The 23,731-nt window shown below is 41.1% G+C and overlaps 1 protein-coding gene across 1 annotated transcript in view; it reads right to left on the minus strand.

The window, feature by feature from the left end:
* kirrel3a (kirre like nephrin family adhesion molecule 3a) overlaps window positions 1-23,731 on the minus strand; it is a 275,985-nt gene that overhangs the window by 106,564 nt on the left and 145,690 nt on the right. The window contains exon 3 of the mRNA XM_021617614.3: window positions 13,979-14,128. Within this exon, the coding sequence (XP_021473289.3) occupies window positions 13,979-14,128 (150 nt within the window). The remainder of the gene's footprint in view (window positions 1-13,978; window positions 14,129-23,731) is intronic.

Below are 23,731 nucleotides of genomic sequence, written 5' to 3' on the forward strand. Positions count from 1 at the left end.
AACACGGCGGGTTATTGATTCTGGGCTCCGGAGATTCGAAAGCCCTGGAAGTGGCCGGTGGATCGAGGCGGAGATGGTGAACCTGTTCTGTGAGGTTGGAGACTTGGGTGGCCAGGGTCTCAACGGCATGTCGAGCAGCAGACAATTCCTGCTCGTGTCTGCCTAGCATCGCTCCCTGGATCTCGACGGCTGAGTGGAGAGGATCCGAAGTCGCTGGGTCCATTCTTGGTCGGATTCTTCTGTTACGGTGCGTGAATGAGGACCCAAAAGCGAATTAACGTAAACAGAGCTTCTTTAATAACCAAACATAGGCAGGCTCAGATGGACCGGCAGATTCCGACAGGACAGGACAAGGTTGCAGCAAACATGACGATAGTCTGGTTCAGGCATGAAAAACACAAACAAGAATCCGACAAAGACAGGAGCAGAAACAGAGAGAGATATAGAGGACTAATCAGAGGGAAAAAGGGAACAGGTGGGAAAAGGGGTGACGAGGTAGTTAGGAGGAGACAAGGAACAGCTGGGGGAAAGAGGGGGAGAAAAGGTAACCTAACACGACCAGCAGAGGGAGACAGGGTGAAGAGAAAGGACAGAAACAAGACACAACATGACAATACATGACACTGCTGGCGTCTTGACCCAGTGTATGCTCTCATTTGCAATGCAAACCCGGGCGGCAGTGTGTTTTAGAAGAAAAAAAAGACATTTAGTACGATAATAGAAATATACATGTAAATAGGCCTAAACGTAACAAAAATAACAAAAATATTGCTATAATCCTACCTTGAAAGAAACGATGTGGTCCCAGAAACACCTTCTGACATAGGGTTCAGCATATCTCTTGATGATTTCTTCCTCAAAGAAATCTCAAATCAATCAAATCAAATCAAATTTTATTTGTCACATACACATGGTTAGCAGATGTTAATGCGAGTGTAGCGAAATGCTTGTGCTTCTAGTTCCGACAATGCAGTAATAACAAGTAATCTAACTAACAATTCCAAAACTACTGTCTTGTACACAGTGTAAGGGGATAAAGAATATGTACATAAGGATATATGAATGAGTGATGGTACAGAGCAGCATAGGCAAGATACAGTAGATGGTATCGAGTACAGTATGTACAAATGAGATGAGTATGTAAACAAAGTGGCATAGTTTAAAGTGGCTAGTGATACATGTATTACATAAGGATACAGTCGATGATATAGAGTACAGTATATACGTATGCATATGAGATGAATAATGTAGGGTAAGTAACATTTATATAAGGTAGCATTGTTTAAAGTGGCTAGTGATATATTTACATCATTTCCCATCAATTCCCATTATTAAAGTGGCTGGAGTTGAGTCAGTGTCAGTGTGTTGGCAGCAGCCACTCAGTGTTAGTGGTGGCTGTTTAACAGTCTGATGGCCTTGAGATAGAAGCTGTTTTTCAGTCTCTCGGTCCCAGCTTTGATGCACCTGTACTGACCTCGCCTTCTGGATGATAGCGGGGTGAACAGGCAGTGGCTCAGGTGGTTGATGTCCTTGATGATCTTTATGGCCTTCCTGTGACATCGGGTGGTGTAGGTGTCCTGGAGGGCAGGTAGTTTGCCCCCGGTGATGCGTTGTGCAGTCCTCACTACCCTCTGAAGAGCCTTACGGTTGAGGGCGGTGCAGTTGCCATACCAGGCGGTGATACAGCCCATCAGGATGCTCTCGATTGTGCATCTGTAGAAGTTTGTGAGTGCTTTTGGTGACAAGCCGAATTTCTTCTTCTCGAGCCACGATACCTGAAAAAGGAGGCAAGAGTGAATTATTGTGGAACACATAATTCACTACAATATTTTATGTACCTTAAATAGCCAAACTTACCATCAATATTCAAATATGGACCTGGTCCCTGGCGAGAAATTGCTCCCACATATGGAGTTTCAGCGGAGGCTTAGGACTCGGCTTGCTTGATCTTCTTCCTTTTTTTCTGTATACATTTTGAGCAAATTGCTCAAGGGCCACGGTTGATTCGTCTGTGAAGATGACGTTATTGAATGTCTCGCCAGCTTTGATCCTTACCTGGGCCTGCAGGACGTAAAGGTCTTTGTTTGTCAGACAAATGAGTACTTGAGGTCACCGAGAAAGTCTGGACATGGCCTGCGCTCCCTTATGTAAGGAATTAGGCACTTTCCCATGTTTACTACAGTATGTACTGTAGGCTTGTAAATCCCAAACTCTAAAAATAATACTTGTCAGACTACATAGTAGCCTAATAAACAAATACAGGTGGCTTATTTCTTCAAAATGCTTTAAATGCTTTATTATCCAAATGTAAAAGCATATACTGTACAGTAATCAAATCAAATCACATTTTATTGATTACATACACATGGTTTGCTGATGTTAATGCGAGTGTAGCGAAATGCTTGTGCTTCTAGTTCCGACCATGCAGTAATATCTAACAAGTAATCTAACAATTTCACAGCTACCTTATACACACAAGTGTAAAGGAATGAACAAGAATATGTACATATAAATATATGGATGAACGATGGCTGAACGGCATAGGCAAGATGCAGTAGATGGTATAGACTACAGTATATACATATGAAATGAGTAATGTAGGGTATGTAAATATTATATAAAATGGCATTGTTTAAAGTGACTAGTGATGCATTTATTACATCCAATTTTTAATTATTAAAGTGGCTAGAGATTTGAGTCAGTATGTTGGCAATGTTAGTGATGGCTATTTAACAGTCTGATGGCAAGTACTGTATTTCTTCTTCAGCATCTTTATGCTTTTGTTAATAACATAATGATAAAAATACTCTTTCAAAATGCAGATGTTGATTTAGTTATGGATCCACAACTAATTACTATGGGAATAAATATCACAGATTTACAGAAATATTTGAACAAAGTTGTCTAATGTTGTTTATACACCTTGTCGGTGAGGGCAATGGTTCAAAAAAATGGGAGAAGACTAGTATTTTGTAGTTGAATTCCTCATTGTACAGTATATGAGAATATATCACTATGTGGCCAAAAAAGTTCAAGACTGTTATTGTTTCAAAACTACTTTCTGTACATTTCTGCTACTTTCTTAGGCTATACAAGTGCTATCTCTTGCTAAAAAATTATGTTTACACCTATGCAGTACCTTTAGAAATAATAATAATAAACCTCAACTTTAGAAAAAGAAAAAAATTATGACAAGGTGTGTTGTAATAAAAACGAGTGTTGTCCACTGATTGTGAAGAGGGAAAACCCAGATATACAAAGTTTGTGATGAATGACAGGTTGTTTCTTCATGCAAAATAGATTTGGGGTTTAATATTCAACTGTTCTGCTTAATTTCAGGGGTTTAGTGAAGGCGGGACATTTATCTGTGGATGCTTGACAACACAATAATTCCATATTAAGGTGTTCATGGCTAAGTAACATGTGAATCAGAACCGGGACAGAGATACTGAGCAACAGCTTCTATCACCAGGCGATCAGACCGTTGAACATCCATCAGTAGCCGACGACCTGCCCGGTACTCAGACCGGCACCTTGAGACTAATGCCCCATGTCTATAGAGTCATTGCACACTGGTCACCTCATATTCTGTTTGTATACGGTTGTTTATTCACTGCATATGTACAGTTGAAGTCAGAAGTTTACATACACCTTAGCCAAATACATTTATTAAACTCCGTTTTTCACAATTCCTGACATTTAATCCTAGTAAAAAATTCCCTGCTTAGGTCAGTTAGGATCACCACTTTATTTTAAGAACGTGAAATGTGATAATAATATTAGAGAGTGATTTATTTCAGCTTTTATTTATTGCATCACATTCCCAGTGGGTCAGAAGTTTATATACACTCAATTAGTATTTGGTAGCATTGCATTTAAATAGTTTAACTTGAGTCAAACGTTTTGGGTAGCCTTCCACAAGCTTCCCAAAATAAGTTGGGTGAATTTTGGCCCATTCCTCCTGACAGAGCTTGTGTAACTGAATCAGGTTTGTAGGCCTCCTTGCTCGCACACGCTTTTTCAGTTCTGCCCACAAATGATCTCTAGCATTGAGGTCAGGGCTTTGTGATGGCCACTCCAATACCTTGACTTTGTTGTTCCAGAACTTTGGATGTATGCTTGATGTCATTGTCCATTTGGAAGACCCATTTGTGACCAAGCTTTAACTTCCTGACTGATGTCTTGAGATGTTGCTTCAATATATCCACATCATTTTCTCTCCTCATGATGCTATCTATTTTGTGAGGTGCACCAGTTCCTCCTGCAGCAAAGCACCCCACAACATGATGCTGCCACCCCAATGCTTCACGGTTGGGATGGTGTTCTTCGGCTTGCAACCCACCCCCTTTTTCCTCCAAACACAACGATGGTCATTATGGCCAAACAGTTCTATTTTTGTTTCATCAGACCAGAGGACATTTCTCCAAAAAGTACGATCTTTGTCCCCATGTGTAGTTGCAAACCGTAGTCTGGCTTTTTTATGATGGTTTTGGAGCAGAGGTATCTTCCTTGCTGAGCAGCCTTTCAGGTTATGTCGATATAGGACTCATTTTACTGTGGATATAGATACATTTGTACCTGTTTCCTCCAGCATCTTCACAAGGTCCTTTGCTGTTGTTCTGGGATTGATTTGCATTTTTCACACCAAAGTACTTTCAACTCTAGGAGACAGAACGCGTCTCCTTCCTGAGCGGTATGACGGCTGTATGGTCCCATACTGTTCATACTTGCGTACTATTGTTTGTACAGATGAACATGGTACCTTTAGGCATTTAGAAATTTCTCCCAAGGATGAACCAGACTTGTAGAGGTCTACAATTTTTTTTCTGAGGTCTTGGCTGATTTATTTTGATTTTCCCATGATGTCAAGCAAAGAGGCACTGAGTTTGAAGGTAGGTCTTGAAATACATCCACAGGTACATCTCCAATTCACTCAAATTATGTCAATTAGCCTAACATAAGCTTTTAAAGCCATGACATCATTTTCTGAAATTTTCCAAGCTATTTAAAGGCACAGTCAACTTAGTGTATATAAACTTCTGGCCCACTGGAATTGTGATGCAGTGAATTATAAGGGAAATAATCTGTCTGTAAACAATTGTTGGAAAAATGACTTGTGTCATGCACAAAGTAGATGTCCTAACTGACTTGCCAAAACTATAGTTTGTTAACAAGAAATATATGTTTGAGAAACAAGTTTTAATGACTGCAACCTAAGTGTATGTAAAATTCTGACTTCAACTGTATATACTGTATTCTCGACATAGCTCATCCTAATATATTTAATACTGTACACACCATTTTCTTTTCCAAATGATATACTGTCTATACACACCACATATTTATATTCTGATTCTCACACATTCTTGGATTGTTATTTCTTGGTTATTTACATTTTTTAAATTATTTGTGTATTTGTATTGTATTTGCAAAACATTCTACTGAACTGCTGGAGCTAGTGACATAAGCATTTGGCTGCACCTGCCTTAATACCTGTAAATCTGTATATGCGACCAATAAACTTTGATTTGATAGACAATGAAAAAGGCCCTTCATATGAAGTGTGATCAGATCCATTCCCTTCATGAACTGGCACCTCTCTGATATTCAGCTGTCATACACGCCTTATTAATCTGTAGTAGACAATGAATAGGGCCATTATAACACCATTAATTCCTTACTAACTTCTTACTGATCCCTTCATGCGACAATCCCGTTAACATGATTGATTTGATAACACCCAGTGAAATAGCAGCGAGCCAATTTCAAAAACAGAAATACTCATAATAATAATTCATAAATCATACAAGTGTTATACATGGGTTTAAAAATGAACTTCTTGTTAATCCAGCCACAGTGTCAGATTTCAAAAAGGCTTTATGGCGAAAGCAAACCATGTTATTATCTGTGGACAGCATCCCATCAAATATACACATGAACATCATAAGTCAACCCACCAGGCACAACAAAAAGTCAGAAATAACATTTAATTCATGCCTTACATTTGAAGATCTTCTTCTATAGGCACTCCAATATGGCCATTAAACATCACAAATGGTCCTTTTGTTTGATAAATTCTGTCGTTATATAGCCAAAATGTCAATTTATTTGGCGCGTATGATTCAGAAAATACACCGGTTCCAACTCGTGCAACATGACTACACATTATCTATTTAGTTACCTGTAAACTTGATCCAAACATTTCAAACAACTTTCCTAATCCAACTTTAGGTATTTTAAAAAGTAAATAATCAATCAAATTTAAGACGGAATAAACTGTGTTCAATACCGGAGGAAAACAAAGTGGAGCGAGCTTTCAGGTCACGCCCCCAAACCACAACAGTACACTTCACTCTACCATCGTTCTGAACAGGGCTACTTCTTCATTTCTCAAAGGAAAAACATCAACCAATTTCTAAAGACTGTTGACATCTAGTGGAAGGTATAGGAACTGCAAGCAACTGCCTTAGGATTCTAGATTCCCATTGAAAACTAATTGAAAAGAGAGTGACCTCAAATCTTTTTTTTCCTGGATGGTTTGTCCTCTGGGTTTCACCTGCCAAATAAGTTCTATTATACTCACATACATCATTCAAACAGTTTTAGAACCCTCAGGGCGTTTTCTATCCAGATCTACTAATCATATGCATATCCTAGCTTCTGGGCCTGAGTAGCAGGCAGTTTACTTTGGGCACACTTTTCATCCGGACGTGAAAATAGTGCCCCCTAGCCTTAAGAAGTTAAGGTGTTAAATACTACTTATTCAATTATAATAGAAAATTAATAAGACTCCATGTGAGGTATGACCAGATCCTTCCCCATATAGTGCTCGGCTCGTATCTGAGTGCCATGGGCCGGGCGGCACGCTGAGACAGACATGCCCCGGCTGGCACGTCATTAGGAAATGATGGACACCTCCCTAGAATCCCGCCATGCTACGAAACACCCAACAGATATGGCCCAGTGGCCCACAACGCCAATCCCTCAAACCACCACAGCTCAACAGAGAGGAGAAAAGGTGGAGGAAGAGAGAGTGGGGAGTATTAGAATTCTGCTTGGATGAGCTGCACTTTTCTCTCCACTCTCTAAGTGTTCTCAATCTACCGTGACAGTACAAAAGGATGAAAAATGGCAGAGGAGGAGGCAAGCTGAAAATACAAATGATCTCCTATCGGCGTTTTTTAAATACAGTTTACATCTTAATTTGTTTGGGTCCTGATGCTGTAATCACTCTAGCGCTCAAGACAAATTGGATGAGCTTTATTCAGGTTTGTTTATAAGACAGACAGCTCCAATGTTTATCATACCTATTTCAATCCGTTTGGAAAACAAAAGATTGCTCAAACTGTAATTGTCCCACGTAGAGGCCGTTGTTAGATGTTACCTTAATACAAGACATCTTAGAATCATCCGTCTTTTGTATGGGATGAACATTTCAAGAAAGTGAATATCAATGACCTCATGCCAATAGCATTCATCTGGATGGCCTAATCAATACAAGTGCTAGCTCTCAAATCAATAGATGCTGTATTCCCAGACCACAGGACGTTGGTGGCACCTTAACTGGGGAGGACGGGCTCATGGTAATGGCTGGAGCAGAATAAGTGAAATGGTATCAAACACATAATTTCCATGTGTTTGATGCCATTCCATTTGCTCCATTCCGAACACTATTATGAACAACCCTTCCCTCAGCAGCCTCCTGTGCCCAAGACGATTATTGCTTGCAAATTATCCATCAAATACAGAACCAGATCAAGCCAATAAATTAAACATAGTGTCAAGTACCAAATAATACAAAAACATTATCCAAAATAAACATAACACTTAATTAATGTTTCGTAACTCAACCAATTCGAGCTAAAATGTATACGTTTCCTAGCATGAATATATGAATGTAGGCCATATATCAACAGGCTCTACATTCAAAAGTAAACACACAGAACAACCAAGTGCCCTTCCCAATCTATTGCTTGTTTACCTAGCCTGGGCCACTGCTGGCTTTGACATTAAATAAAAGGCAGATTGGTAGGATGGGAGGATGTTGGGATGAGTGATTAAAATATCAGCTCACTGTGTAGGAGAAGGCATAAATCACCATAGCAAGGTTACTACAGTGACAAAAAAACAGCCACTGTGGGGGAAGAGTTCAGACGGTTCGGGATGCCAATGTGCAATGGCTCTATGGATGCAGGCGAGAGGTAGCCTTGTAGATGAGGCAGTGTGTGCTGCTTCTCCTCAGTTTGATTGATCTTTTATTGCCGGTATAGAGGGTGATTACCTCCAGTAGGCATAAAGGCTAATCCATAACAAAGTGACAGTAATAACCGCTAAGCTGCTGAGGGGAGGGAAAATCCTTTTTGCTCTGAAAAGCACTGCTTAATCAGCCCAGAGGTAGCCAGAGGTTCACAGGGGACGTATAGAGTCTAGATGTGTGTGTAGACTTGTCAGGGAAGCGTTAACTCATTGTTTTATTTAGCACAATTTTACTGCACATCAAGGTTGATCTGAGCTTGTAATTCACTTTCAGACACAGGGGCAGTTTGTTTTCAAACATGGCGCTTGTGAATTAAAGCTTACAGTTTGCTTCTGAGCTTGTCTGAGCTTGTTTGCTTCTTACAGTTTGCTTCTGAATGTTTGGGTATCACAGGGTTAAAAGCGATTGACTGAGTTAGCATGCAATGAAGTAGGGTCAATTAAGGAGGGTAAGAAAGGTAACCTGCTAGCTGTGGTAGAGCTACTGTAGGCTACAGTTTGTCCAAAGCGTTAAACCTATTTGCAGATTTATTCAACAGACACTTTGGAAACCTCAAAGATGAGCTCTGTTAAATTTATTCAACTGACAAATCACACACATTGATTAGAGTAAATAACTACACAAATTTGATAGATAATTAAAGCATTTGCAATTATGCCCCATGTGAGATTTTTCCCCAGCCCTCAATATAATGTAAATAGCTGCAATGGTTTATATGAATTGCAGTAAACAACACATTAAAAGAAACTGAGCAGACACTTGTACTCCAGGTCATAATAGAGTCTGTACAAAAACGTATTTCAATCATCATCGGAAGGCCCGGTTCAGATCTAGCAACTGACATTAGGAGAGACGACTTGAGACAAAACTAGACCGTTTTAAATTTTGTGTAAAACACAACAGGCAACTATCCAGGCAGACCAGTGGTTGCAGGAATAGGCTCAATGCTAGAGCCATTGTCAAACTTTTCTAGACCCTTTCATTAAAAATCATGTGCAAGCATTGCCATCATATGTAAAAGACTAGACTTCATAAACAAGATCTCACCAATAACGGGTTTAAACGAAGACTGGGGGGGGGCAGCACTAGCACACTATTTGGGAGACAGAGATACTAATTAATATCCACCAACAAACTTCATTCTAGTGCTGGCTGAATATGTTTTGAAGTACAACTATTTTAGGTTTGATGATGAATACTACCTCCAGACGAATGGAACATCGATGGGCTCCATATTCGCTCCGAGCCATGCTAAACTTTGTGGGTCTTTTTGAAGAACGTTTTGTTAATAATGAAAACTAAAATCCTGTAATAAAGTCCTGAAGTGGTATCGATATATTGACAACATTTTTTTGCATATGGGAAGGAACTGATAAAGAGCTGTCAGATTTTATGGCACTACTCAATGACATTGACACTCAACGTGTTCATTACCTCGATATTGTGGATTGAGAAATCAAATGGAACCTCGTTTACAACTCCGTATAGAAAAGAAACAGACAGAAATACTCTATTGCAGGGGGACAGATTTCATCCTGAGTCATTAAAAAGGGGACTTCCAAGAAGCCAGTTTTTCAGACTGCGACGTATATGCCACTCCACAGAGGATTATCTAGAAAAACCAGCGGAGATGCGCATTAGGTTTCTAAGAAGAGGCTATTCACCACAATGTTTGGATGAAGCTCTTAATTTGGCATTGGGGAAAACACGAGATGAACTGTTACAAAAAAGACACGCTAAAGCTAAAGAACACTCCGTAATGTTCACAACTACATATACTAGTATGCCAGTGTGTCAATAAACACTGGCATATTTTATCATTGGACCCAGCTTTGCTGGCTGAATTTAAAAATCCACCACTTATTGTGAATAGGAGAGGTTGCAATTTACACGATTAATTGGTTCATGCCAACTGCCAGCCACAAAAGAAAATCAGCCAGGCTCTTTTACGCCCTCTACCAAATGGTAGCTATAAATGCAGAGGATGCGCACAGTTCAACAATATGATGAAGTGTGAATATTTCTGCCACCCACACAGGAAAACGGTTCCAAATAAATGACATTATTACGTGTTCCACCACCCATGATATTTACATTATTAAATGTCCATGTGGGCTCTGCTATGTCGGTAAAACCTCTCGTTCTCTCAAACAGAGAATTAGTGAACATAACAGTTCAATCAGGAGAAACGACAGGGATTATCCAGTCGCAGTACATTTCAATGACCAGAAGCATGACATTTCTACCTTCAGATTTTGTGGCATAGAGAAAGTTAAGATATCAGACAGGGGAGGTGATATTAATAATACTCTAAGTAAAAGATAATGTTTTGGGATTTTCACCCTCCAGACATTATTTCCTAAAGGGCTTAATGATGAAATGCCTATGTCTGTTATGTGGTGAACTTGAACATGAATTATGTGCCTATTTAAGATTACTCTGTTTTTCGTACTATGTACCCAATGACTAATGAAAATTTGCTATGTCATCATTGTGGTTTTACAGACGTGTATAAATAAGACGTATGAAACACTTTTGTAATATTTATGAAATGCATATTGTTATATTTGGTAGCACTTATTTGTTTTTCCTTTGCCTCCAACCCCCTTCGATGTGTGGAACGGATGTGGGTGGGGCTAGGTCTACATAAGCGTGCACATTTAAAAAAATTCACAAAAGCTCTGACGAAAGCCGTGAGGCCGATACGTAAGCTTATTAAAGATCAGTGATACTGTCAAGAGCAGTGTGTGGTTTCCTTTTTCCTTCAGAATTTTGTGTGGTAGAACAACTGACTAACAACTGGTCATTCAGATCGAAATGACGACCAGTTTCCATGGTGACACTTTATTCTTTCAATGATGTGTTGAAACTTTGTTACAAGTTCTACTTTGTGTAGCAAGTTGTTGTAGTAAATTAGTTACATGAACTATATGCAGCAACTGGCTCACCAAAGACAGCTCATGCATACTCTGTGACTTTACAGAGAAATATCAGCAACCTAGCAAGCATTTGCTCACAGTGCACTGTTCTCTGATTGGCCAAACTCAACCGTCTCATCTCAAGTCTTTTGCTAAGATTTTAATTGATGAATCTTGGAAACTAGCAGCCGACACAAAACGTTCTAAAACTAGACTGATCAGATTAAGCAAACTAATGATCTAAAACTCCATGAAACCATCTCGTCTCAGTTGTTAGATATGAACCTAGCCTAACACATTTTGGAAAATGTTGTTTATTGGGCCTAACACATTTTGGAGAGCATATTTCACTTTTAATTCTCAGAAAGCATCTTTATCAACAGAAAACATCATCTGATTGAGGCAACTCTCGTGCATTGTTGTTGCTCAATTGGCAGTCATGCATGTCTGAGATTAATACCTGCGGTTATCTCCAAAGCCCATTTAAAGCAGCCCTGACCTCTGCTAGTGCCGTGCTATCCCCCCTTAGCTAGGTGACAGCCGGCTGTGGCTCCCCTGCATGGCCGGGGGGATTTCTAGGGATCTAATTAGCCTCAAGGGCCCCTTTGGATCTTGTACCTGCACTATCTCATGCCTTATTCAACAGAGCCACCGCCACAAGGCCACTTGGATTACCCTGCCACTCTCAGATGTGGTTCAAAGTTCAAATGTCACTGGTGGAGGGCATTTTCATCCCAGCGATATTGCGTGGAGTCTGTGTTAATGACAGCCCCTGGGTTTATCTGTAGTTTTGGCCCAGGCAGGCTGCAGTGTGTTGGGATATTATTGTGTGTCGGCAAATAGAATGCTTTCCTTATGAGGGAGGAAAGTAAGGTCAGGCTATTACGGAAACGGCACTTGCCTTGTCTAATGCAGCAGCTAAAACTTGTGTATGGGGTGCATGAACACTGAACACTTTTGCACTTTTGGGACATTGTATTGGGAGGACATTGCAATGTATTGCAATGTATAAACACAAATGTTTCAACTATGGAACTATGTTCAAAGAACGGGGTCCAAAGAGGAATCCCAAATTATGTCTAACACATATCCTCAACATCACACAAAGCATCAAAGCTGCAGTCTGAAAATGTTTTAATAAAATCCCTGACATCAACAGATGCTTGTGAGTCGGGGCCAGTCGGTGTACGGGCAGGCATCCACTCTGGTTATGAGAGCACAACACGGCAAGGCTGTCAAGCGTTGGAGTGAGGCCGGTGGTTGGCTGCCTCTGAGTCTCCAACCGTCTCCACCGAAGGGGAAGTGACAGGCGGGGATTGACCATGACAGCATCCATACATTTATTACCTCTCTCACCTGTCCCGTTGGTGGCTTTGTATGCAACTTTTTTCCAAACGATGCCGATATGTCTGGGATTAAGTGTCATGCTAATGGCTAGGCCATGGGGAGGATGATGATTTGTCTCTTTTGCCCTAAAAATCTGAACCCTCCCCCCACAATAAAAAAATGGTGCCCTTATCTATAATTAATAATTCTATTGGAGCTGAATTGCCAACATCTTAACTGTCCCCTCCCTGCCTTTGATTGGCTACTTCATACTCCCCACGAAGTAACCAACTTTAAATTAGTGGGCAAAAATGCATCCACTAAGGGGGGGAATAATGAACTAATACCTCTGGAATATATCATGCTTTAAACAAGGGAGGATGAATCGATAATGCTAATTAGGGTGCTCCTTCCTTGCATCTGCCCAAGGCCCCAAAGGGGTTGCATCGAAGGGTTCCATCGATCCCACCCCAAATGATGGCTGATGGAAAACAGATTGGGGGGATTTGGTATCACCTCATTAAGCCTGATTTGAGGATGCATCAAAGATTGATCTCTAGCCGATTCACATTCAGTTTCCTCCGCCTTTCAAATGATTACTGAGCTATTTCAATATTACAGTATTCCCAGCTCTCCTCATTTTCTTCTCTCTATCCCTTCCTCTCGCTCACTTTACGTGTGCATTTGAAATGGCACCCTATTTGTTATAGTGCACTACTTTTAACCAGCGACTATTAAGATCGCTTTATTGGTCAATTGTACACAAATTCCAACCGAAATTTAACCCAACCCATTCGAAAGAGGGGGGGGGGGGGGGGCAGTGCCCCTGTGACAACAATTTTGGACCCCCTTGTGACCCCCCTAAATGTAGAGTATGAAATATTTTTTACATATATAATTTTTGCTATCGTTCTTTTTTTTACATCCGTTATTAGACAGTGGCAACGATGATGATTATGAACACGGTCTTTTGCCTACTAATGCCTGCAGTGAAGAAAACGATGACAACAATAACGTCTAATGTAACTGGCCCCTCTAACAGTACAACTGGCCCCAGCTTGGCCCCCCCAGTTGAAATGGTCTAAAATCACCACTGGCTCACTTCCCGCCAGATTTCTCCCATTGGATCCGGGATTTGAACTGGCTGTTGGCTTGCCTCTCTAACCGTTAGGCTACCTGCCGCCCTGTTCAAGGGGCTTTGGTCAAAGTAGTGCACTACATAGGTGCCATTTGGGATGCAACCTAAGTCATCTAAAATGTCAACTCTTCAGGTTCCCCAGATCTACTACTCTTTCTACCTGCTGTGAAACAGTTTGACACTGTTTTGCAAGTGTTACGTGGCCTTGAACGGGATGTTCTCTCAACACTCACTCATTCTGACACGCCTTCCCATTTACCTGGACCTTGCAGACATACTGTATACACAATGATTTAGTGATCTTGAATGTAACCAAATAGTATTCTAGCTGATCCTTACCGAGCACAGTTAGTCGGGCGGGGCGTGTTCTGATAGCTGCCTGGATGGCCTGGCACTCGAAGAAGGCATCATCCTGCATTTCAGTTCTCTGAATCAAGAGGTGGTATTCACCCTTGCTGTGGTCTCCCACGATGTCATAACGTGGGTAGCCTGGAACACAAGAACACACATTGTTACTCCCGCACACACACACTTCATTATGTGTGTCCACGCGCTAGTTTTTCCAATTATCCAGGGATATGGTTTGCAATGCCCACTAGTTTAAAGAAACACAATTAAAGCAACAATTGTTTTTTCAGAATGAGCTTGTTATTCCTTTCAGGAGAACAGAGAACACGCACAATTATAATGGAGATCACACACGGGCACACACACATACACATACACACACACACTCACTACAATGATATATTTGATGTGGGCTGTGTTATTGTTGCTTTCCACTCCTTATACGATTATACATCTTTAGCACGGTAAAATACGCAGGTATAGTAGCTAATTACTTTCTCTGGCCACCTACAGTTATCTTTGGAGGAGAGAAGAAAGGGAACGGTGGACTTTCTTGTTTTTTTCTTCCTCAAATAAACAAATGGAGCGTTAATCTGGCCTCCCGCACATAAACTGAGCAACTGTCAGCCCTCGAGGGGGTTCAATTCTCCCATCGCCAATTGTGTCGAGTCCAGTGTCTGCCGTAATAGCTACTATAACCCAGTTGAAAAACAAATGAGCGATATGTAATATCTAATAGACCATTTTATTAGGAAATAATATCACCCTAAACAGATCGGATATTGTTTTTAGCAAAGCAAGTACATTTTGTATCGGATCCACTGAATTGAAAATAATACGGCCTCTTTTAGCCTGTAATGAGTCTGTAGTCTAAATGTATGATGTTGTGGGGATTCCTATTCTTATGTATGAATGTGTTACATAACAAAAATAACAACGTTAGAGGTGATACACTAACTTCAATTATTATTTCTTTCTTTGGGAATTCTTTGTGTTGATACTCAGGCGATGGATTCAAACGATTGAACCGCAAAGAGTAGTTTCCGTTTTGAAAGAACAAATCCACAAAACTGACAATGTTCATTTGAGCTGTCAATGGAGGTCTGATGGATGAAGAACAGAAACAACAGAGGTGTACAACAGCAGCAACTATAGAAAGAAAATGCAGAAAGCTCTCTCAGAAAACGACCTGTACGCTCTCGTTGGTTGGCCCTCGCTTAATACTCGTCGCCAAATCCACTGGCTACAGGTTATCTACAAGTCTCTGCTAGGTAAAGCCCCGCCTTATCTCAGCTCACTGGTCACCATAGCAGCACCCACTCGTAGCACGCGCTCCAGCAGGGATATCTCACTGGTCACCCCACCCCCAAAGCCAATTCCTCCTTTGGTCGTCTTTCCCTCCAGTTCTCTGCTGCCCATGACTGGAACTAATTGCAAAAATCTCTGAAGCTGAAGACTCACATCTCCCTCACTAGCTTTAAGCACCCGATGTCAGAGCAGCTTACTGTCACGATCGTCGTAGTGAGGAGACCAAAGCGCAGCATGATGTGAATACATCCTTTGAAAACAAACACGAAGTACACTAAACAAACAAAATATCAACACGACCGTGACCACTATAACTACTACGCTATAACTACGCTATAACTAGTGCAAACATGCAACATCACATAGACAATAACCCACGAACCCAAACTGGAAAATGGCAACCTAAATAGGTTCCCCAATCAGACACAATGATAAACAGCTGCCTCTGATTGGGAACCAATTCAGGCCACCATAGACCTACAATATGCCTAGACTAGATACACACACTTAGACATACAAAAACCTTAAAACACACATATCACCCATGTCACACCCTGACCTAACCAAAATATATAAAGAAGGTCAGGGCGTGACACTTACAGACGACTGCACCTGTACATAGCCCATCTGTAAACAGCCCATCTATCTACCTACCTCATCCCCATACTGGTATTTATTTATTTTGCTCCTTTGCACCCCAGTATTTTTACCTGCACATTCATCTTCTGCCGATCTACCATTCCAGTGTTTAATTGCTATATTGTAATTACTTTGCCACCATGTCCTATTTATTTCCTTAACTTACCTCATTTGCACTCACTGTATATAGACTTTTTGTTTTATTTTCTTCTACTGTATTATTGACTGTATGTTTTGTTTATTCCATGTGTAACTCTGTGTTGTTGTATGTGTCGAATTGCTACGCTTTATCTTGGCCAGGTCTCAGTTGCAAATGAGAACTTGTTCTCAACTAGCCTACCTGGTTAAATAAAGGTGAAATAAAAAATAATATAAAAAAAACACAACTAAAAAAACACTGTTCAAAGTCAAGCTGTAACATCCCTCCCTTATTTTCCAGGACCGGTAAACAGGAAAAGGAATACATGCTCTGGTGAATGAAGGGAAGGAGGAGCATACTGAAAGACTTTAAGATGTAAGGAGACCGGAAGAAGCAGGTAGGGAGTATAAGGTGGGTTTGTAAGGTGTGTGTGTGGGGGGGGGGGGTTAGCGTTCAACCAAAATGGGCAAAGTAAATAACATTAATGCTCATTGATTTTCTCTAAAATACAGCTGTTTATTCTACTGCCAAGGGATCAATGACAAGCCTAAATCATCATAGAAGCATTTTACTGAGCCATAGTGTAGGGGAGTCTTAAGTGAGCTGACTGGGAGAGACTAACTCCCACACCACTGCTGATACAAACAACATAATGTGCCAGATGCCAACGTATAGGGCCTAGTAGTCTTACTTTGTGCACATACACTAATGCATCCATGTACTATATGTCTTGACCAGAGCATTAGAATTTCATTAGCGATTTCATGGTTAATGGCATTACTGATTTTGTAAGTTAATGCTGGTTGATCATTCTCAATACATTCACCAAGGGGACCTGAACATTGTGCTAACCTCTGTTATTAATAAGATGCATAACAAAAGAAAACCACATTTTGAAGCAGTTTTCCCTCATAGGAAATTGATTAAATGCAAGAAACTGTATTTTTTTTACATTAACCTCTCATGAAGAATGTGGGTTACACTTTACATTAAGGTACAAACCCTTTCTAAACCCTATCTCATCCCCTCATCCTATATATACAACTCTCCTTCCGTGGCCTCCAATTGCTCTTAAATACAAGTAAAACTAAATGCATGCTCTTCAACCGCTGCCTGCACCTGCCCGCCCGTCCAACATCACTACTCTGGACGGTTCTGTCTTAGAATATGTGGACAACTACAAATACCTAGGTGTCTGGTTAGACTGTACACTCTCCTTTCAGACTCACATCAAACATCTCCAATCCAAAGTTAAATCTAGAATTGGCTTCCTATTTCGCAACAAAGCCTCCTTCACTCATGCTGCCAAACATACCCTCATAAAACTGACCATCCTACCGATCCTCGACTTCTGCGACGTCATTTACAAAATAGCCTCCAATACCCTACTCAATAAATTGGATGCAGTATATCACAGTGCCATCCGTTTTGTCACCAAAGCCCCATATACTACCCACCACTGCGACCTGTACGCTCTCGTTGGCTGGCCCTCGCTTCATACTCGTCGCCAAACCCACTGGCTCCAGGTCATCTACAAGACCCTGCAAGGTAAAGTCCCCCCTTATCTCAACTCACTGGTCACCATAGCAGCACCCACCTGTAGCACACGCTCCAGCAGGTACAGTGCCTTGCGAAAGTATTCGCCCCCCTTGAACTTTGCGACCTTTTGCCACATTTCAGGCTTCAAACATAAAGATATAAAACAGTATTTTTTTTGTGAAGAATCAACAACAAGTGGGACACAATCATGAAGTGGAACGACATTTATTGGATATGTCAAACTTTTTTAACAAATCAAAAACTGAAAAATTGGGCGTGGAAAATTATTCTGCCCTTTACTTTCAGTGCAGCAAACTCTCTCCAGAAGTTCAGTGAGGATCTCTGAATGATCCAATGTTGACCTAAATGACTAATGATGATAAATACAATCCACTTGTGTGCAATCAAGTCTCCGTATAAATGCACCTGCACTGTGATAGTCTCAGAGGTCCGTCAAAAGCGCAGAGAGCATCATGAAGAACAAGGAACACACCAGGCAGGTCCGAGATACTGTTGTGAAGAAGTTTAAAGCCGGATTTGGATACAAAAAGATTTCCCAAGCTTTAAACATCCCAAGGAGCACTGTGCAAGCGATAATATTGAAATGGAAGGAGTATCAGACCACTGCAAATCTACCAAGACCTGGCCGTCCCTCTAAACTTTCAGCTCATACTAGGAGAAGACTGATCAGAGATGCAGCCAAGAGGCCCATGATCACTCTGGATGAACTGCAGAGATCTACAGCTGAGGTGGGAGACTCTGTCCATAGGACAACAATCAGTCATATATTGCACAAATCTGGCCTTTATGGAAGAGTGGCAAGAAGAAAGCCATTTCTTAAAGATATCCATAAAAAGTGTTGTTTAAAGTTTGCCACAAGCCACCTGGGAGACACACCAAACATGTGGAAGAAGGTGCTCTGGTCAGATGAAACCAAAATTGAACTTTTTGGCAACAATGCAAAACGTTATGTTTGGCGTAAAAGCAACACAGCTCATCACCCTGAACACACCATCCCCACTGTCAAACATGGTGGTGGCAGCATCATGGTTTGGGCCTGCTTTTCTTCAGCAGGGACAGGGAAGATGGTTACAATTGATGGGAAGATGGATGGAGCCAAATACAGGACCATTCTGGAAGAAAACCTGATGGAGTCTGCAAAAGACCTGAGACTGGGACGGAGATTTGTCTTCCAACAAGACAATGATCCAAAACATAAAGCAAAATCTACAATGGAATGGTTCAAAAATAAACATATCCAGGTGTTAGAATGGCCAAGTCAAAGTCCAGACCTGAATCCAATCGAGAATCTGTGGAAAGAACTGAAAACTGCTGTTCACAAATGCTCTCCATCCAACCTCACTGAGCTCGAGCTGTTTTGCAAGGAGGAATGGGAAAAAATGTCAGTCTCTCGATGTGCAAAACTGATAGAGACATACCCCAAGCGACTTACAGCTGTAATCGCAGCAAAAGGTGGCGCTACAAAGTATTAACTTAAGGGGGCTGAATAATTTTGCACGCCCAATTTTTCAGTTTTTGATTTGTTAAAATAAGTTTGAAATATCCAATGTCATTCCACTTCATGATTGTGTCCCACTTGTTGTTGATTCTTCACAAAAAAATACAGGGGGGGGGGGTGTTTGAAGCCTGAAATGTGGCAAAAGGTTGCAAAGTTCAAGGGGGCCGAATACCTTCGCAAGGCACTGCATATCTCTCTGGTCACCCCCAAAACCAATTCTTACCTCGCCTTCCAGTTCTCTGCTGTCAATGACTGGAACGAACTGCAAAAATCTCTGAAACTGGAAACACTTATCCCCCTCACTAGCTTTAAGCACCAGCTGTCAGAGCAGCTCACAGATTACTGCACCTGTACATAGCCCATCTATAATTTAGCCCAAACAACTACCTCTCCCCCTACTGTATTTATTTATTTATTTATTTTGCTCGTTTGCACCCCCATTATTTTGCACCCCTTTGCACCCCCATCTCTCCTTTGCAAATCTACCATTCCAGTGTTTTTTTACATTTTTTTTATTTGCTATATTGTATTTACTTCGCCACCATGGCCTTTTTTGCCTTTACCTCCCTTATCTCACCTCATTTGCACACATTGTATATAGACTCATTTTTCTACTGTATTATTGACTGTATGTTTGTTTTACTCCATGTGTAACTCTGTGTTGTTGTTCGTGTCGAACTTCTTTTTTGCTTTATCTTGGCCAGGTCGCAATTGTAAATGAGAACTTGTTCTCAACTTGCCTACCTGGTTAAATAAAGCAAAGAAGTTTGACACGAACAACAACACAGAGTTACACATGGAGTAAAACAAACATACAGTCAATAATACAGTAGAAAAATGACACGAACAAAAAATAAAAAATATATATACCGTATATATAATATATATAACATGACCAAAGGTATGTGGACACCTGCTCGTCCAACATCTCATTCCAAAATCATGGGCTCTAATATGTAGTTTAGTCCCCCCTTTGCAGCTATAACAGCCTCCACTCCTCTGGGAAGGCTTTCCTCCAGATGTTGGAACAATGTTGCGGGGACTTGCTTCCATTCAGCCATAAGAGCATTAGTGAGGTTTGGTGATTAGGGGTGGCTCGCAGTTGGTGCTAGAATTAATCCCAAAGTTGTTTGATAGGGTTGAGGTCAGGGCTCTGTTTAAGCCAGTCAGTTCTTCCACACCGATCTCAATACACTATTTTTGTATGGACCTCGCTTTCTACATAGGGGCATTGTCATGCAGAAACAGGAAAGGGCCTCCCTCAAACTGTTGCCACAAAGTTGGAAGCACAGAATCATCTAGAATGTCACTGTATGCTGTTGCGTTAAGATTCCCCTTCACTGGAACTAAGGGGCCTAGCCCGAACCATGAAAAACATCCCCAGACCATTATTCCTCCGCCACCAAACTTTACAGTTGGCACTATGCATTGGGGCAGGGAGTGTTCTGGTATCCACCAAACCCAGATTCGTCTGTCCGACGGTGAAGCGTGATTCATCACTCCAGAGAATGAGTTTCCACTGCTCCAGAGTCCAAGCTTTACACCACTCCAGCCGACGCTTGGCATGGCACATGGTGAAGCTCCCGACGAACAGTTATTGTGCTGACGTTGCATCCAGAGACAGTTTGGAACTAGTGAGTGTTGCAACCAAGGACAGACAATCCACTAATTTGAAAGTGTGTCACATAATTTTGTATATACAGTATAGTGTATGTATATCTCCTCCTATAACTACTGCTGTACATATATTGTTCCTGTTTACATATTGTCCATAGTGTCTTTACACACCACAAATGTATATCCGGGACGGCTCGTTCTGACATTTCTTAATCTCTTGTTGCTTCTTCTTTTTTTGTCCTTTTCTTTTTTCCTTGGCATTATTTGTGTATTAGTATTGTACTGTTAGACATTTACTGCACAGCTGGAGCTAGGAACAAAATAATTTTGTTGCATCTGCTTTAACATATTATAATCTGTGTATGCGACAAATAACCTTTGATTTGATTTGACTTTAATGGAAAGTGTTACCGGAAGCACATATAATCCTATTTTATTTTTGAGAGGGGATTTGATTCTCCGGGGGATACTAATATACTGTACATAAGATCCCTGAGGAAACCAATTTTCCTCCCCTGGGGTGTTAGAGAGAGAGAAAGGAGGCACAGAATACATTCCATCCCAGAAAACCATTAAGACCTGAGATCAAGTGTCAGACGAACGACCCCAGCCAAGTGGGAATGAATAGCGGAAGAAGCTGAAGACAAAAGCTTGTCAATTAAGGCAAACAATGTATAAAAGCCCCAGGTATAACCTCTATAAAGGCGATGGATCCATTAAGATTAATCAGACTCGACTTAGATCAATGTCGTGACTTAGATAGGCGAAGGTTTTGGCGGACAATGATATATTTTAGTATGGAGGAGTGCGGACACCTAACTGACACATCAATGGGAGGAAACTTAATTAACACTGTCTGATGTCCATCCCAAATTGCAGCCTATTCCCTAAATAGTGAATTTGTCCCTAGAGCCCTATTGGCCCTGGTCAAATGTAGTGCACTATAAAGAAAATAGGGTGCAATTTGGGACACATCATGAGTAGGGCCAGATCAAAGGGAACACAGGAGAGAAGGTGAAGGCCACATGTAAAGTGAGCACTCCCTTGCTCTGATTAAAAAAAGTGGAAAAAGGAAGAGTCCAAATTACACGGGGAGAGCAATCAAGAGGCTAGGGTGCTGTCGATGCCATTGACAGTCAAACCCCTTCTTCAGCTTTTTTCGAAAACTAAACATTATCAGTTAAAAATATAATTTTCCCTCATTGACTTTGGCCTTTGATTTACAACACCACTTCATGGCCATAATCTGTCCTATTTAGATGAATATGTTAATTATGTTTAGCTTTAAGTGCCATTATCCTTTAGTGCTCAAGCCATTCTTTTAGCTCCTGATGATAGTTACAGTATGATAGCCATTAGGACAATAGTACGGTGTCAGTATGTGGCCTTGCTGCCTTCCCTCACATAGCTGTTGTGTTGACTAAGAGGTCTAATTTCCCTGTCGTCTCTAAAAGCAAACACTTTCCACAGTTCACACTGCCGGGAGGGAGCCTCTCCAGTTCACACTAGACCCCCCTATCATTGATCCGCCGTAAAGACGTGGCATTTATCCCCACGGCAGGCACACAGACACAGACAGCTCCTCCCCCCCCCCCCCCCCCCCCTCTCTCTCTTTCTCTCTCTCTCGCAATCTCCCAACCTTTACTATTATTCTCTCTCTCTTTCTCTCTCGCTCTCTCTTTCTCTCTCTCTCCCTAGCTCTCTCTTTCTCTTCTCTGAGCTGATAGTGATTTTTGGTTAAGCACCAGGAGGCCCCTGGGGACGCGGTCATTACACTGCACTTCAGTGACACAGGTGATGGGTCCCAGGATGCTACTAAAAGGACCCGAAGTGGAATTGTATGGACATAATGGGAAAGGATTGTTCTCCCAGGCCCAATTATGAAAACGCCATCCATGACAAAATATAACAAGGGACTGAGGCAAAAGCAGACCATGTCTTCAGGGGAAGACAATGTAACAGATTGGCATGGCAGGATTTGTGGAAGAAGAAAACAAATCTGATGACATGGCATGGTACGCAAACTGTAGTCCATTGCCATATTGTAACCCCAGGTATATTTCCTGTCCTCTCTAATGATATTATTGAACATTTTATTCAAATTGTTTATCAAGTCAAGTGATCACATATCCTCAAAGACATTGATTGGGTAAAATAGTTTGTAAGGTGGGTTGTTGATGCTGATTTATCCAGTATTTGACTTTACCTATCCAAACAACACAGCACACACCGCTCTGAAAGCTGATTGTGGGAAATAATTTCCTCTGGCAGTCATCAGAGCACCGAGGAAAGATTGGGGAAGCAGACACGCTGACGCTTTGGAAATTAGCAAAACATGATTTAACCATCTGGCGGAGCAGCAGATGCTGCCATAAATTGCTGCAACTTTCAAATGTTGATTTCCTTTAACCCAGATGAAGTTTGGAGTGCCGGTGTGTAGGGTTAGTTGACCTTAATATATTCTGGGAGATTGAGAAACAGTTTTTCTGGCTGTGGTGTTAATTTTGAAATACGTCTCACGCGTCAACTGCAGTGTTGTAAGATGGCTAATGCAGAGTAGGAGAATTGTGGAAACAACAAAGAAAATAATTATGGCAGTAATTTAATGGTACTCAAGCAGTAATCAATACACACTGAAAATGGTATAACAAAAACATTTGTCTTTGCTCTTGTAGACTCTAAATCAGGGGCGGGCAATTCCAGTCCTCGAGGGCCTGATTGGTGTCACAGTTCTGCCCCAGCCCCAGCTAACACACTTGACTCCAATAATCACCTAATGATGATCTTCAGTTTAGAATGCAATTTGATTAATCAGCTGCTAGTGATGGAGAAAAATGTGACACATATCAGGCCTTCGAGGACTGGTGTTGCCCACCCCTGCTCTAAATTAATAAAATAGCATATAAGTACTTTGAGAAATCATTTTTTGAGTGTGGATCCTACAGATGAAACTTGTGCAATATTGGCCATTTACCATATCACT

Source organism: Oncorhynchus mykiss, chromosome 10 (genome assembly GCF_057628025.1).
Source record: "Oncorhynchus mykiss isolate SJ-2025 chromosome 10, ASM5762802v1, whole genome shotgun sequence".
NCBI classification, from domain to species: domain Eukaryota; kingdom Metazoa; phylum Chordata; class Actinopteri; order Salmoniformes; family Salmonidae; genus Oncorhynchus; species Oncorhynchus mykiss.